This window comes from Athene noctua, chromosome 1 (genome assembly GCF_965140245.1).
Source record: "Athene noctua chromosome 1, bAthNoc1.hap1.1, whole genome shotgun sequence".
In the NCBI taxonomy this organism is placed as follows: domain Eukaryota; kingdom Metazoa; phylum Chordata; class Aves; order Strigiformes; family Strigidae; genus Athene; species Athene noctua.
The window spans coordinates 2,950,942-2,965,080 of record NC_134037.1 but is presented as its reverse complement, the minus strand read 5'-3'; the positions used below and the strand labels follow the sequence as shown (position 1 = coordinate 2,965,080).

Genomic DNA, 14,139 nt, shown 5'->3' with positions numbered 1-14,139 from the left:
CAGGTGGGTGACATGGAGAGAAGGCAGCAAGGTCACACTGAGGTGATGGTCCCCTGGTAGGTTGTTGGCAGGGGTAGGTGGCACCTGGCTGAGGACACATGCTGAGCTCAGGCCGTGTCCTCCAAGCGTGATGTCCTCCAGAAGTCACCATCAACCCAGGTCCTTGTCTTCGCCTTGGCTTGGAAGCTTGCGGCGTTTAAATGAACGAGCACGTGTGTTGAGGATGACGTGAAGCAGGTCTTTGGCTTGTAATTACACGAGTGGCTTAATTATGTCTGGAGAAAGTAGGATTAGGAAACATGATGATAAATTAAGACCAGTAGTCCCAGGTCATTGTGTCACACTCAAGATGTGTCCGGCTCTGACGTAGCAAAGCAAGTAGGAAGTCACCAGGCTTGTTGCTTTTTTCGCATGAGTCAGGTTTGAGCTTCAAATCTCCAGAAACAAACGAAAAAAAACAACCTAAAAGCTCACCTGGGAAGTGCCTTGCTTTGCGTCTTGGGTCTGTCAAGATAGCTCAGCTGACCTGTCCTGGTCAAGCAGCACGGAGCAGGAGGTTCCTGGGCTGGGTGGGATGAGATGGGAGTGCTGCTGGAGCTGGGGTGCTTCCGCCTGCCTCGCACCGGAGAACTGTCCTGCCTGCAGCAGGAGTGGGGAAAATCAGTTGTTGAGGGCACTGGAAGGAGCATGAGCTCCGTGTGACATAGACCAGGGCTTTGCATCTTAAGCCAGCCCAAAGCCCTGTAACCATCCCTTTCTTGGCACTGGTGGCCCTCCTGCTCTACCCCATCACACCCAGCAGCCTCTTGCTAGAGCAGGAGCGGAGGGCGATGTCTCCACAGCAGCCACCTCCCTTGCTCCCAGCCTTCACCCTGGCTAAGCCTTGCTTAACCCCTAACGCCTCCCTGTCCCTCCCGCTGTCCCCAGGGCTGCCACCTGCTGCGGGTGGTTTTGGTGTTCATCCCAGGCCGGCCGGCTGCCGTGGTGCCTGGCGCCACCCCAGGGCCTCAACACACACCTCAAGGTGCCTCCCACCACCACAAACGCCCGGGTAACACTTTTTTTTTTCTCTGTCTCTCAGCGTATTCAGCCAAGCAGGGCAGAGCCAGCCGGCGCCTGCTCAGCAGGGCATGTACAACAACATGAGCATCACCGTCTCCATGGCGGGAGGAAACACCAACGTCCAGAACATGAACCCCATGGCCGGTCAGATGCAGATGAACTCGCTTCAGATGCCCGGGATGAACTCCATGTGCTCGGAGCAGGTCAGTCCCACACCATCGCCGCTCCCAGAACGGTCACCCAGCTCCCAGGGGCTCAGGATTTGTTTTTCCTGGCACCACTGTCCAAAGGGGGAGGCGGGAAAGGTCTGGCTGCCTCTGCTGGCATTGCCACTGTGCTGGAACCCAAGGCCAACGGCACCCTGGGGTGTCTCGTTTGTCCTTGGGGGGTGCAGGGACGTGCCGAGCATCTCCAGCACCTACAGCCCTCGTGGTGAGCTGGTGGAGGGTCTGTTTGTAGCCGGGGAGCTGTGAAAACTGGGGATGGGGAATGGGAACGGCTGGATGTGGGACCTTTCCGCAGTGCCAGCCCTTTAGCGAGATCCTCCCTGAGCCAGAGAGAGAGACCCCTGCACCATTTTTAGCTGCTGGGGTTTGTCTTGGTGCTCTTAAGCTTCTGGCCTGCTGGTTTTTCTGTTGGGATGTTGTGGATTGGGGCTTGCAGCCTCCCCGGGGAGGAGCCACAGGGCTGGGTGAGGGAGGAGGCTGCTCCCTCCCGTGACCTGGCCATGGTGCATGGGCCCTCTCACCGAGCAGCTGGGTGCTGTTTCATGCTCCCAGGGGGGGTGATGCCCCCGGAGCCAGCAGCAGCCCCAGGAAAAGGTGCTGGATGTGGGGAGAAAGGTGAAACAGGTCCCAGCTGCCCACTGGGATCCCCCCACCAATCCCCCAAAACCCTGCAGCTCCCAGTGCAGGGAGGATGCTGGCAGCACAGCACCCCCCCCAGCACTGCCCCATCCATGAGTGCCCCCTCCCCAGATCCCCCCCAAAACTCAGCACGAGACAGCGGCGAGTGCTCCTCCAGCATCCAGGAGCCTCGGCTGAGCCTGGATCTTGCTTTTGACAGGTAAATGACCCGGCGCTGAGACCCGCGGGCCTTTACTGCAACCAGCTTTCCTCCACTGACCTTTTGAAAACAGAAGCAGATGGGGCGCAGGTCAGTAAGAAACTGCTAAGCACATCTCAGGTACCCCGAGGAGTTTGACGGGTTCCCCCCACCCCACCCCAATAAAGGCTGAACCTCCCCGACCGTACCGGCTCGGCACGCTTGGTTTCCACCGGGGCCGGCCCCGGTTGGCAGGGTCAGGTTGAAGCCACCACGGTCCCGCCAGCGTTGGGTGACAGCCAGCCCTCGGGGACACTGGTACCGCTCGCAAACCCTCATCGCATCAAAGCTCGTGCCGCCGCCACCGCCGCCGTGAGCGTTTTCGGCCTCCTCCGCTGGCGTGGAAGAGCGGTGACACCGCGGCCGAGCTGGAAAAATAAAGGAGTGTTGGTGTAAAAACGCCCCTCGCCCCGGCTCCGGGCTGACAGCGGGCGGGAGGGTTTCTTTCCTAGGCTCGGCCAGCAGCAGAGCGGCCGATGGCAGCCAGGCCGCCACGTTAAAGCGCGGCGGAGCGAGGAAATTTGGATGGGGGGCGGCGTCTGTCCCCGCAGGCGGCGCTGCCGGACGCTGCCCGTCCCTCTGAGCGCCACCAAAACGTGTCCAACCACCCACCGATGCCTCCCGGGGAGCAGCCGCTTCATCCCCCACCTCAACCAACAACCCGCCGGCGGCCCGGCAGCGCCTCCCCCTTCCCCTTTTGCAGAGCCCGTAGGGACGCGCCGAGACGCACCAAAAACTCTTGAAATTTTGATCAAAACAGCCGCGCTGGACCTCGCTCATCACCCCACAACCACCACCACGCCGCCGCTCCCCTTCCCCCCCAGGGCTGCCTGGCTGGCTTTTTGGTTTTTTTTCCCCACCACCAAAAAAAAAAAATAAATCTATTTTCACCCACCCCCCCCTTTTTTTTTTTTTTTTTTTTTTTTTTTTTTTAATGGATGAGCAACGTTATGAACCTCGCAGAGCCGAATGAGTTGCAGCAGTTTTCTTTTTATAGGACAAGAAGACAGAAGAGTTCTTCTCTGGGGTGGCTCCAGACTAGAGGAAGTCTCTAGTGAGTTTCCACTTCACGTAGTACCCAGCTCCGCCGCCGCCGGCCCCTGCCCCGGCCCCGCTAAATCCCCTTTTCTCTTTTGTGTCCCAGCAGGTACAACAGGTTCAGGTCTTTGCCGACGTACAGTGTACAGTGAATCTGGTAGGAGATCCCTACCTCAACCCGCCGGCTCCTTTGGGCACCCCGAAAAACGCCGCCGGGCCACCGCCGCCGCCGGGCCAGCAGAAGAGCCTTCTTCAGCAGCTACTGACTGAATAATCGCTTTGCGAGGAATGTGAAATTTAAATAAGAAGACATACAGAGATATATAAATATATATATTATATATTTTTCTGAGATTTTTGATATCTCAACCCGCAGCCATTCTTCAGCTCGTAGTGTTTGGAGCAAAAAGGAGGGTTTTTGTTTTACTGGGGGGGTGGGTGGGTTTTTTTCCCTTTGGTTTTTCCTTTTTTTGTCCCTTTTTTCCCTTCTATTACCCTTTTTCCTTTATTTTCCCTTTCCTCCCTTCTTCTTTTCCCCTCTCTTTCTCCTTCTTTTTCCCCCTTCTTCTTTTTCCCTTCTTTCTCCCTTTCTCCCCTTCTTTCTCCCTCTTTTCTCTCCCCTTCTCCCTCTTCTTTTTCCCCCCCTCTTCTTCCCCCCCCCTTCTTTTCCCCCTTCTTTTTTCCACCACTTTTTTTATCCCCTTTGGGTTTTTTTCCCTTTTTTTTTTTCCCCCCTTCTTTTCCCTTTTTTTTTTTTTAAAAAAAAAAAAAAGCGGTGGACGTCGGCAAAGCGACGAGGCGGGACAGTTGGTTTCTCGAGCCAAAATTACAGATGATTCTTATTTTTGTAATCATTTTGCTGGCTTCTTAATCTGGAGGAAGGTTTCTCGGGGAGGCGGGGAGGGGGAGAAGGCAGCTGGAGGGCTGCGGCGGCGGCAGGAGGAAGAGGAGGAGGAGGAAGAGCACTCTCAGTTTCAGCTGGATCTGTCACTGATCACGTCTCGGCGCGGGGCACGGAAGGGGATCGGCGCTGGACTTCTGCGGGAAAAGCCGTTTTTTTTTTTTATTCACGCTTAAACAAAACCCCTTCTCTCCCCTCCGCCCCAGCCCGCTTGTGCGTACAATCAGCTTTTTCTAGCAATCGTGAGTTTGTCGGTTTTAAAGAAAAAAAAAAAAAAAAACAAAAAAAACAAAACAACAGAGTATTTTGACCCACCATTTTTTCCATGTTTTATGCTGGTTTCAGGCCTCCGAGCGAAATGGGGAGGGGGGCTACAATGTGTATATTACAACAGGAGGAGAAAAAAAAAAAAAAAGACAAAAAAAAAGACAAAAAAAGAACAGTTTGGGGAAAAAACTGCAATAATTTTTAGGGGGAAGGATGGGGGGAGGGGTCTGTCAATTATTGTAGATAAAATTTTCTGATTAAATATTAAATAAAATTAAGCAGTCGGTTCTTTCTGCTTTGATTGTGTTTAACAGCTGAGGTAGCTTAAACTATTTAAAATAATAATAATAAAATAATAATAATAATTGAATTCTCTGTTGGGAGATAGCTTATTTTTTTTCCCCTCAAGCCTGTCACTGTAAATAGCTCTGAGCTCTGTATAAATTTGTTTTCTCTTTTAGTTGGGGGTCGCTTTTAATATTCACTGCTGACTTTTATGGGGGGAGGGCAGCTACAGGAGGATTTTTTTTCTTTTTTTCTTCCCTCTAAAACTCGCGCTGGTGTGTGGAAAAAAAAAAAATGTGTAGCTTTGTTGATTGACATTTGCAAGAGTTAAAGATGACAAAAAAAAAAAAGGACTTTAAAAAAAAAAAAAAAAAAAAAAAGAACCGGACTTGCCAGCTACCGTTTTGTTGTTTCTGTGCTGAGGGGGAGGCCGGGACAGGAGGTGGGAAGCCCGGGGTCACCCCATCCTCACACTGGGAACCCCTCTGTGGCTGGAAATCAGCCGGTGGGCAGAGTTTGGTTGCAAAACCGGCGTCTTAAATCCCAAAGTGCCATGGAGAAAATATATGTAAGTTGGGGGTCGGGGGTTGTTAGTCACCAAATTTACCACTGGAGCTGCCGCCAGCAGGGGACACGCGAGGGTTTGGGGGCTCCCCAGCGCCACGGTTGGGGTAAGGCTGTGGTGGGGAGGCAGCTTGGGTCGGCCCCGGTGCAGAGCAGCGAGAAACGGCGTGTGGCTCCTGCCTCCAGCCCCGAATCCAAGGCCGAGAAGAGCTGCTTCAGCCCTGGAAAAGGGGAAACTGGGGTGGGTGCGGGGAGGGAAAGGGGTGACAGTGACATTAACAGCACGCCCAGGGTGGGGAGAGGTGGGGCAGATAAACTTCTAGCTGACAACGCACTTTTTTTTTTTTTAAACTAAGTGGTTCATTTCAAACATTTTTACTGCAAACGCAGCAGGACGAGGTCCGCAGCGAGAGTCGGCTCGCCGGCCGATGCTGCCGTCTGCTGTTCGCGCAGCTCCCGGCGGGGTTTTATCATTTTATCGCATGGTTCAACGTGAATAAAATCACAGACAAACCAGCCTCGCTGGTGCGGGAGGAAAAAGCAACCCGGCGTGGCTGCGGAGTGAGGAGTGGAGGTGTGAGAAGCGTCGGGAGCGCGGCCGTGCCGGCAGCCGCACTGACACCAAAAATGCGGGGAGGAGCATGCCCTGGTTGCAGAGCTCAGGCACACAGAAAACAACCATCGGGATGGACAGACAGACGGATAGAAAGCTCCAAGGCCTGCCCAAGGGAAAACTCACCCCTAAAAAGCAGCAGAACCATTTTTCAAGTTTGCCTGTGCTGGCAAGGGGATGACCTGCAAGCCCACACTGCACACAGGCAGCAGGTTAACACAAGACATAGTCACATTCTGCACAGAATAACATTTAATCCTCCCCAAAGAGCCGTTTCATGCTGTGTAACTGCTGTCACCACGTGAGGAGAAGACTACCTGCTGCTGAGCATTAGCCCCGCACTCCTGAGACACAGCAGCTTTCCTCCCAGCGCCTGTCTAGGGGTGAGCTCAGCTCTGGCCCAGGAGAAGAGCTGCTTGTGACTGATCACTTGAGCAATTTAAATTTCCTCAGGTGCTGGTGCACTTGGTCCTTCGGGTAGGGCCTGAGCGCCAGGCAGGTGGCCACATTCTCAGGCTGCTCAGTCCACACTTGGTGGTCGATGTTGTGCTGCTTCAGGGTCTCTGCCAGCGCTGTCAGGGCAGCTTCATCCGGAGCCTGGGGAAGAGACAAAGTCTGCTGTGAGGACCTGGGGTGCGAGGCGGTGCTGGGTACCCACAACAGCCGAGGGAAGATGGCTCATGCCGACAGTGGCCAGGACAGGGAAGCACAGCTGCCCGCACACAGCTACTAAGATGAGCAATCCCCATACTTTACATCTTACCCAGAAGGCATTTTGTTCTCGTAGGCGCTGCTGCACCACCAGCCTCTGCAAGCACTGAGGGTAGGAGCTGAGGGTTGTGAGCCAACACGGGCTGTAAACCTTCACAAATGCAGGTCTTCCCCCGGGCAGCCTGCCTGGCTCTGCACGCTACAGCAAACAGCTCTGCCCAACCCCACGGCCACACAGGGCTGCCCCGACCACCACCCTGAACTCCCTCTTCACGGAGCGGCCGCTGGGGGGCTGCGGGGGCTCATCGGGAGTGACGGCGCCTCCGGGAGCGGAGGCCTCGGAACCACCACGAGGGCCCGCGGCCTTCAGAGAGCTTAGGCCGCGGTTCAACAACCCGGGTGAGGCTCCCGGGAGCGTGAGGACAGGCCGGGCCCGGGAGAAGGCGAGTCAGGCCCGGCCCGCCCCTCCCCACCAAGCCCGGCTCAGCGCCCGGGGCGCCCCCCCGCACACGCACCGCGCCCTCAGGGCTCTGCCGGGCCCGCCCCAAAATGGCCGCCGCCCGCCCCCCGAGCGCGGCGCTCCCGGCCTGCCCCGCGCACCTCCAGCACGACGGTGCGCATGGCGCCGCCCAGCTCCAGGTAGGCGCGGGTGTCGGGGTGCTGGCGGTGCGCGTGGGCGGCTGCCAGGGCGGCGTGGCAGCCCTGGGCCACCACCGCGCCCAGCGGCCACGACCGCGGCGGCCGGCACAAGTCCCCCCGCAGCACCACATACTGCACCAGCGCTGCCGCCGCCGTGCCTCCGGGCGCCGCCATGCTGCTGTACGGCGCCGCACAGCCTGCCGGGAGACTCGCCCGCGCACTGTGTATACCGGGGAAGGCGGCGGCGGCGCCATTTTGTTGTACGGCAAAGGGAGGGAAATGGCGTTCGGGGCGGTGACGCCCGTCCGGCCGCGCAGTTTGAGCGCCAGTTGCTACGGTGAGTGCGGGAGCCGTTGGGCGGCCGGGGCAGGCGGCTCCTTCAGCCCTCCTGGTGCGGAGGTCCCCGGCCGTCCAGCCTCTTTCTTGTCCCCGTCCCCTCGGCGGTGTCCCCAGGGGTCTGGGCCCGGCCCAGGGGGGAGCGCCCCGGCACCCCCGCCTGCGTCCCCGTCGCCCCCCCCGGGGCTGTGGTGGCGCACCGGGCTCGTCGTGCTGGCGGAGGCCGCTGAATCCCGCCCGTTCCTGCGCTGCCAGGGGGGTTTCCTTGTGGGGCTGGTGTAAAATGGTGGGTTATAACGTGTCTTTACAGCCACCGGGGATTGTCCCTGCGTGGGGCCAGCCTGGGCGCTAGTCCTGCCCTCGGTGCTTCTCGGAGGCCCGTTGCAGGAGGAAGAGGAAGGTCCCCTGAGGAAGAAAAGCTCTTGCTTCCCCCACATCGCCACTTCCCGAGGGACCGAGGGGGGCTGACGCCTGCCTTCTCGTTTGCAGGAGATTGCCGAGGGAAGATGGAGGAAGGGAAAGCACATTGCCCACACGGTGAGCTGTCTGCGGCGCGGGACGTGCTGTCTGTCCCAAGGGCAAAGCGTGTCCTGTAGGACTGAACCCTAAAACGCTTGGGGCCAGAAATGACCCTTTGGCTTGCTGAGTTGTGCCTCGAGTCACTTACGTCCACTTTAGGGTATGGGGGCTTCACAGAAGTCACTTTACTACTCTGTGTACTGGCTTAAAAAGAAAACTTGCAGGTGTCTCTGGATAGGGACTTGTACTTTTGCTACATTCCTCTGCGTTTCAGGAGCTTAGCCGCCTGGCGTGGGGCGACCTGGTATTTAGGGTATGCTGGCACTCAGCCTCGCTGTTTAAAGTGCCCTTTTTGCCAGATGTTTGCCTGCCCTCTGCCTCTTTGAAAAGCTGTTGCAAGTGGTTTCTTTATGTGTCTGCACTGAACCTACTTTGTTTTGGGTAGAGCGGTGCAGACCATTAATAATCACAGCCTGGATTTTTGAGCATGTTGTGCTTTTCCTCGCAGAGGTGTTTGCTCACCTGGAAATGCTGGAGGTTCAGGCTCATGAGGCAGACGTGAAGGAAGAGGAAGCGAAGCAGCAAGAGTCGAAGCTGGCCAGGCTGAAAGCAAGAGTACGGGAGCTGACATGCCAGAGGGATGAGCTGCAGGCTAAAGTGGATTTACAGCAAAAGGGGGTGAGAGAGCATTTGCTGCAGGGATCTGGGAGAGAGCTCTGGTGTGCTCCTGCTCTCAGGGAGTAGCTTTACTGAGATTATTCCTACGGAGTCAAATATTATTTTTTTACTTTCCCTTTTTAAGTCCTTTTTTAAGTTCTAGAGTCCCCAGTTTTCAGCACGTGTAGTCCTGGGTCTGCTTGCTTGGAGGTCATGTGGCCATTTTTGAACCTTTTCTTGAGTTTTTATTCTCTCTTCTGCTTCGTTTCTCCCCTCTACTGCTTGAAATGCCATCTCACTTTTCTCAGAGCCAGGTTATTATTTCTCTGTATCCTGACTCTTTTCCCCGCAGGTGACAGATTTGTGTCAGCAATTTCTGACCTCTCTTCTCTTCTGGCTTTTGTAGCAACTTGGGAAAGAAGGAGTCGTGTCGGATCCAGCACAGCCCAGTGCTCAGGCTGTTTTAGAGTGGAAGATAAAAAATGTTAAGGATATGCTGCAGGTCTTTTGCCTCACAGGTAACATCTTGGAATTTGTGTGTGTTCTGCCAACAGCTGCATTTCTGGAGTGCTAAATTTTGGAAAATGAGCCTGATGTGATGTGTAACTTCCCTGTTAACGCTGCTGCTGTGTTTGCTGCCTTTGGAATCTGAAAATGCTGGAAGAGCAGTAAACTTGTAATTCCCTGGCTTTCACAGGAGGCTTCTGGGATGTTGCAGGAACTATTATTTACTGAACTATGTCATTTAGACTGAGGTCTAGATTCTGGAGAACATGTAACTACCTTAGGAATGAAATCTTTGCGAATTAAGCACTTAAGTATCCAGTGGTCTGGGTCTTCCAAGCAAGCTTGTGAGGTCAGCACCCTCTTTTCACCTACTCCTGGGCTTTTTAAAAAACTTTTTGGTTTCCAATGAGAGTCACCTTTGCTCTGCATTCTGGAGAGCGTGAGGACGTGAATCCTGCTTGACACGTGGGCTGAGCCCCACCACGAGCGCTCCTGCCGCAATCCTTGGGGTGGTGAAGCCTTCCTCCACCTTCCTCCCTGTTCCCCCTGTCGTGTTGGTGTTTGAAATCGGTAGCGTAACGCAGTTATTGGGAATTTATGCCACCACTAATTAAAAAGTTGCCGTGTTTTCTGTCCCTAAACCCTCGCAAGTCTTTAATCCTCTGAGGGACCTCCCAGAGCTTCCTCATGAGAGGACTCAGCCCCTCTTGCAGTTGGTGTTGCCCTGGCAAAGCTGCCCCGTGGTGATGAGTTAGTGTTGAGTAGCCCCTCTCTCTCTGCACCCAAGGGATCAGTGGGAAGCTGACCGAGCAGGGAGTGTGTTTCTGCATCAGCACGGCTTACGAGGGCACCTACTTGGATTCTTACTACCTGGACCTGCTTACCAAGCCAGAAGTGCAGATTCTCCGCCACTCCATCCCCATCTTCATCCCCCTGGCGCAGCTGGCCAAGAAATACTTGCAGACGGACATCAGGCGCTTCTTGTCCGTCCTGTCCAACCACCTGAACGCTTATGCTGCGAGGAGGTACCAGGCAGACCAGTTACAGGTACCAGTGGCCACAGCAATGCTGCTCGCCCGTCCTTTTCCCTTTGATGTACTAAGAGTTACGAATCTCTAAAGCACGTGGGGGAATCTCAGCAGTTTTCTTTACGTTCTGTTTTTTAGAACTTCACAAATTACCATGTGACTATAAACTCGCTCGCCCATTTTGTCAATTATGCATGTACTTGGATGTTGTCTGGTGGCTTATTTAAAGTTTACCACCAAACTATGGAGGTCCGTAAGCTGAAATAGCTGAGATGTTGTAAAAACCAGCTGGAGGATGTGGCTTAAGGCATGAGCACTGGTTTATTTAAGTCTTTCCCATGCGGGGGTTGCTCGATGTACATGCCAGGCTGGTAGGGAGGGTGGGGGCACTGCACTTAGCGAGCTCCCTTCCTAGCTTCATGTTTCAGCACTTGTCTTTGTCCCTCCAGGAACACTTTTCAGACCAGATAGAAGGAACCTTGCAGACAAACTCCTTGTGTAACTTGCTGGTCTTTAATTACAACGTGTCAAATAAAAGCAAGACCTTTCCCTTCAATGTGAGGCTGCTTTACGGAGACCTCTGCTCCAGCATCCCCACTAAAGTCACCGTTTCCTGCACGCGTAAGTGATCGGTGGGGGGGTCTGTTGGGGGATCTGGGGTAAGCAGGTCATACTGTGGTTCTGGACAGGTTTTTCTTTGTGGTTGAGTTTGGGGACAAAAGGGAGAATTATTTATTATGTCATATTTCTGAGGGAGAAAAGATGATAGAAGGGGTTGTGTGCAGTCAGTGCTGGGTCTTAAAGCAGTTGTAACTCATCCCTAGCACAAGAGCACGGATCTCTTGCAATCCTGGCAGTGGCTGGAGGGAGGGAAATACGATGGGGCTGAGAAAGGAAAGGTGTGAGCGCCAGCTCGGATTGCTTCAGGCAGACAGGCTGCTCGTTCCCAGTTTGTGATTACTTGGAGTGCAGACTCCAGTACGGTCCCAGCAAGAGCAGGACACTGGTTGGGTAGGTGTCACGGGTAAATCCCAGCCTGTGCTAGTGCGCCCTGGGCACATGGGAGAGCCTGGCGAGGCAGTGCAGGCAGAAGCTCGGATGCTGTCAGTCTCGGCTGTGGGGATAGTTTGTTCCATTCAACTTGTGGCCTTGGACTCGTTTCTGATCCTTGAAAACCTGGCGCTCAGCCCCATGGCCTTTCTGTAGGGTGGGGGCTAGTTGTAGGCAAATAAAACAGAATCTTTTCAGTATCAGAAACTGCTTGCTCTCAGTGCAATTAGATAAATGACTAATTGAGGCCTGGTGTTGGGGTGTCTTGCGTTGTGGGGGTATTGATTGACAGCTGGGTGAACAGGAGCCAGCAGTGTGCCCAGGGGGCCAAGGAGGGCAACGGCATCCTGGCTTGTGTCAGCACTGGCGTGGCCAGCAGGGACAGGGAAGGGATCTGAGCCCTGTGCTCGGCACTGGTGAGGCCGCCCCTCGATTCCTGGGTTCAGTTTTGGGCCCCTCACCCCAAAAAGGCCATTGAATGACTCGAGCGTGGCCAGAGAAGGGCAACGGAGCTGGGGCAGGGTCTGGAGCACAGGTCTGCTGGGGAGCGGCTGGGGGAACTGGGGGGTTTAGTCTGGTTTAGTCCCCTCCTGGTATGGCAAAGCCTGACCTCAACGCTGAGTGTCTTGTGCAGCCCCAGCCCCATGGCCCAGCTTAATCCTGGTTCCGCGCTATTTTCCTCCTACAAATGCCAGAGTGGGCTGAGGAATCCTTTGCCTCCCTGTGTGTGTCCCGCTCGCGGCTGGCTGGGCTGTGGAGCGTGAGGACCGACGTGCAGCTAGATGGAGCTCTGAACTGGGCAAACTGGGATTGATGATTTTTCTCCGCCATCAGGCTCGGTCTCAGGCCTGCTTCAGCGAGCTCCTTGGCTTGCAGAGAGGCTGGAGGAGTCGCCATGTACTATATCAGCAGCTCCCCCTCTCTTTCCTCGCAGTAGCCGTCCCTTCATAGGTAAAGTTCTGCCTTTCCTCACAATTTTTAGTGTGTTCTGAGCTGAGAGAGCAGCTCGGTGGCTGAAGGCGCTTGCACTCTCTGCAGCCATTCAAATCCCAGGGGGGGAGCTGCAGGACAGCCGAGGCTGAGGGAGGAGCGAGAAGGACTATGAGAAGAAAAAACGCATTTAAAAACTCTTGGGTGACGAGGGAAGAATGAGACACGAAGAGTTTTACTCCGGCAATATGATTTTCTTTTTTTTTTCCTTTACTCACTGATCCGGCCGCTTCTCCTGCCAGCGGAGGCTCCTGCATCTCTGGCAGAGAAGGCAACAGCTCACTCGGATCTGTTTTGCCACATGGCCCTTCACAAAGCCTTCCGCTCCTTCAGTGACACCGGAGCAAACGTGGCCGGAGCACCGTGAGGTCCCCTGGCCCTCAGGACTGCGCCTGCGAGCAGGGACTGAGCTCAAAATGCAAATATTTTCCCTGGACTGTGGCATGCTGCTGGGACCGCCCCCCTCAGGAGCATCTTGGCCCAGTTTAGATCTCGACAGCGATGTTTCCTTGAGGCTTTCGGGTGTCTGTTGTTGCAGGTAATCTTTCCTCAGTGCTTGTTTGAGTGCTGCAGAACTCCACGCTTGCAGGAAACATCTCAGCTGGAATCAGAAACTTTATTAAAACTTTGTGATTTCGGTGCTTTGGGGACAATGCCCTGTGGGTCAGCACCGTGCACTGCTCCAGTGCACCTCAAAAAGTGGGAAGCAAGCGGAATAATCCGTTCCCTGCTTGCCACAGCCAGGAAAAGACTTCATGTTAGAAGCTGGAAGGGGTTGAGGGACAAAGGTGAGGTTTAGTCAGTGCCAGCAGCAGCCCACCCTCTCATGCGGGCTGTGTTAACCCCCCCCAAAGCACGAACACCAAATTTTCCAGAAAATTTCACACCAGCTGTAGCTTTACGCGTGTTATTTCCTTCCCTTCAGGCACGGGGCAGATTTGCTGGTGTCCCATTGTCTGGATCAGGTTTTTAAAATCTTGCTGCTTGGTCACAGTAATTTTTAAACTTGTTAATAAAAGTTGTATGTTACTGAAATTGTGATGTTTTAAAAAATCCTCTATTGATTTGAGCTGTACAACATGGGTTTAAATAACAGTATTTTCTCCTGTCTCATTTTTACGCCGGTCCCATGTGTGGGAAGCCACAAAGGAAAGTGATTTAGAATTTTTTAGTTGTTTCTGTAATTATTAGAGCTCCTTCTCCAGAGCCAACTGGACAACTTGTTTGAATGGGGGTAGCTCCAGGCAGCGATTCCTGCCCCTAAAAAATACTGAGAGTTTCTCATGGAGGAAGGTGCATGGGGGTGAGCATTCACCTGGGCTTTTGAATATCTGTTCCTGATGCCAGCTGGGCAGCAGCAAAAGACATTTTCAGTATCCTGCATCACTTTTAATTCTGTGGTTGTTTTCTTCTGCGAAAAAATACTTGGAAAGCGGAATAAAGTGCTGCCTGTGCCTGAGGGCAGCCATGAGTTTGCAGAGGATGGACTTAAGCAGGAGTCCCAGCCCAAACCTTGTGCACCTGAGGGGAGGCAGAGCCTTGACCTTGCCGGGGGGGGGGGGGTGAAGGTCCAGGTCATGCTTTGGGGGGAAATCCGTGGGAACTGGACACTTAAACTACCAGTGTGAAGTGTTGCAGCTTCTCCCTGAAGCAGCTGTGGTAAAGCTGGGCTTAACCCACGTCTTGGGTGCAATTGCCTGTGTGGGGCAGAGGGAGGCTGGTCTCCCCACCCCTCCAGGCTTGCCTGGCAGGGTGCAAACGCCCTCGCCGGGTTGTGTTTAGTGCAGATGCAGGTTTCTCCCCCTCCCCAGCATCACTCCGGGTCCCTGGGGGTGCTGCTTGCACCCACAAACCCAAAACAAACCAAC

At 54.5% G+C, this 14,139-nt stretch overlaps 3 protein-coding genes across 13 annotated transcripts in view; 2 read left to right on the top strand and 1 right to left on the bottom strand.

Annotated features, from left to right (window-relative positions):
• Positions 1-4,999, top strand: part of NCOA1 (nuclear receptor coactivator 1) — a 190,020-nt gene extending 185,021 nt beyond the window's left edge. For 5 of the 9 annotated variants that reach the window (XM_074895419.1, XM_074895426.1, XM_074895421.1 and 2 more), the window contains 3 exons: positions 1,082-1,265; positions 2,128-2,217; positions 3,311-4,999. In XM_074895419.1, coding sequence (XP_074751520.1) covers positions 1,082-1,265; positions 2,128-2,217; positions 3,311-3,478 — 442 coding nt within the window. In that variant the 3' untranslated portion in view covers positions 3,479-4,999. Of the gene's footprint in view, positions 1-1,081; positions 1,266-2,127; positions 2,218-3,163; positions 3,221-3,310 lie in introns of all 9 variants that reach the window. The other 4 variants (XM_074895423.1, XM_074895422.1, XM_074895425.1 and 1 more) reach the window with 3 other exon arrangements.
• A 1,069-nt stretch (positions 5,000-6,068) lies between these two features.
• On the bottom strand, positions 6,069-7,390 carry PTRHD1 (peptidyl-tRNA hydrolase domain containing 1). Of its 2 annotated transcripts, none has more exons than XM_074921230.1 (2): positions 7,146-7,390; positions 6,069-6,431 (listed from the first exon to the last, which is right to left on the bottom strand). In XM_074921230.1, exons 1-2 carry the CDS (start codon positions 7,356-7,358, stop codon positions 6,261-6,263), a joined length of 384 nt encoding a protein of 127 aa, XP_074777331.1. In that variant the 5' UTR covers positions 7,359-7,390; the 3' UTR covers positions 6,069-6,260. The 2 variants fall into 2 exon arrangements, 1 of the variants encoding a protein (XP_074777331.1); XR_012634701.1 differs by lacking the exon at positions 7,146-7,390 and adding an exon at positions 6,598-7,084 and having other exon boundaries at positions 6,292-6,431.
• Positions 7,391-7,421: 31 nt separating this feature from the next.
• CENPO (centromere protein O) lies at positions 7,422-13,353 on the top strand. Of its 2 annotated transcripts, none has more exons than XM_074921216.1 (7): positions 7,422-7,521; positions 7,831-8,057; positions 8,548-8,717; positions 9,103-9,214; positions 9,991-10,250; positions 10,681-10,852; positions 12,514-13,353. In XM_074921216.1, exons 2-7 carry the CDS (start codon positions 8,027-8,029, stop codon positions 12,636-12,638), a joined length of 870 nt encoding a protein of 289 aa, XP_074777317.1. In that variant the 5' UTR covers positions 7,422-7,521; positions 7,831-8,026; the 3' UTR covers positions 12,639-13,353. The 2 variants fall into 2 exon arrangements, with proteins under 2 accessions (XP_074777317.1, XP_074777310.1); XM_074921209.1 differs by having other exon boundaries at positions 7,464-7,521; positions 8,010-8,057.
• The last annotated feature ends 786 nt before the right edge of the window (positions 13,354-14,139 follow it).

Bases quoted from the DNA above. Each gene is read 5' to 3' on its own strand.
- PTRHD1 (XM_074921230.1), bottom strand. From the start codon at position 7,358: ATGGCGGCGCCCGGAGGCACGGCGGCGGCAGCGCTGGTGCAGTATGTG. The intron at 6,432-7,145 runs GTGCGCGGGGCA...TCTCTTCCCCAG, and splicing joins TGCGCACCGTCGTGCTGGAG to GCTCCGGATGAAGCTGCCCT.
- CENPO (XM_074921209.1), top strand. From the start codon at position 7,464: ATGGCGTTCGGGGCGGTGACGCCCGTCCGGCCGCGCAGTTTGAGCGCC. The intron at 10,251-10,680 runs GTACCAGTGGCC...TTGTCCCTCCAG, and splicing joins ACCAGGCAGACCAGTTACAG to GAACACTTTTCAGACCAGAT. The intron at 10,853-12,513 runs GTAAGTGATCGG...TTCTCCTGCCAG, and splicing joins AGTCACCGTTTCCTGCACGC to CGGAGGCTCCTGCATCTCTG.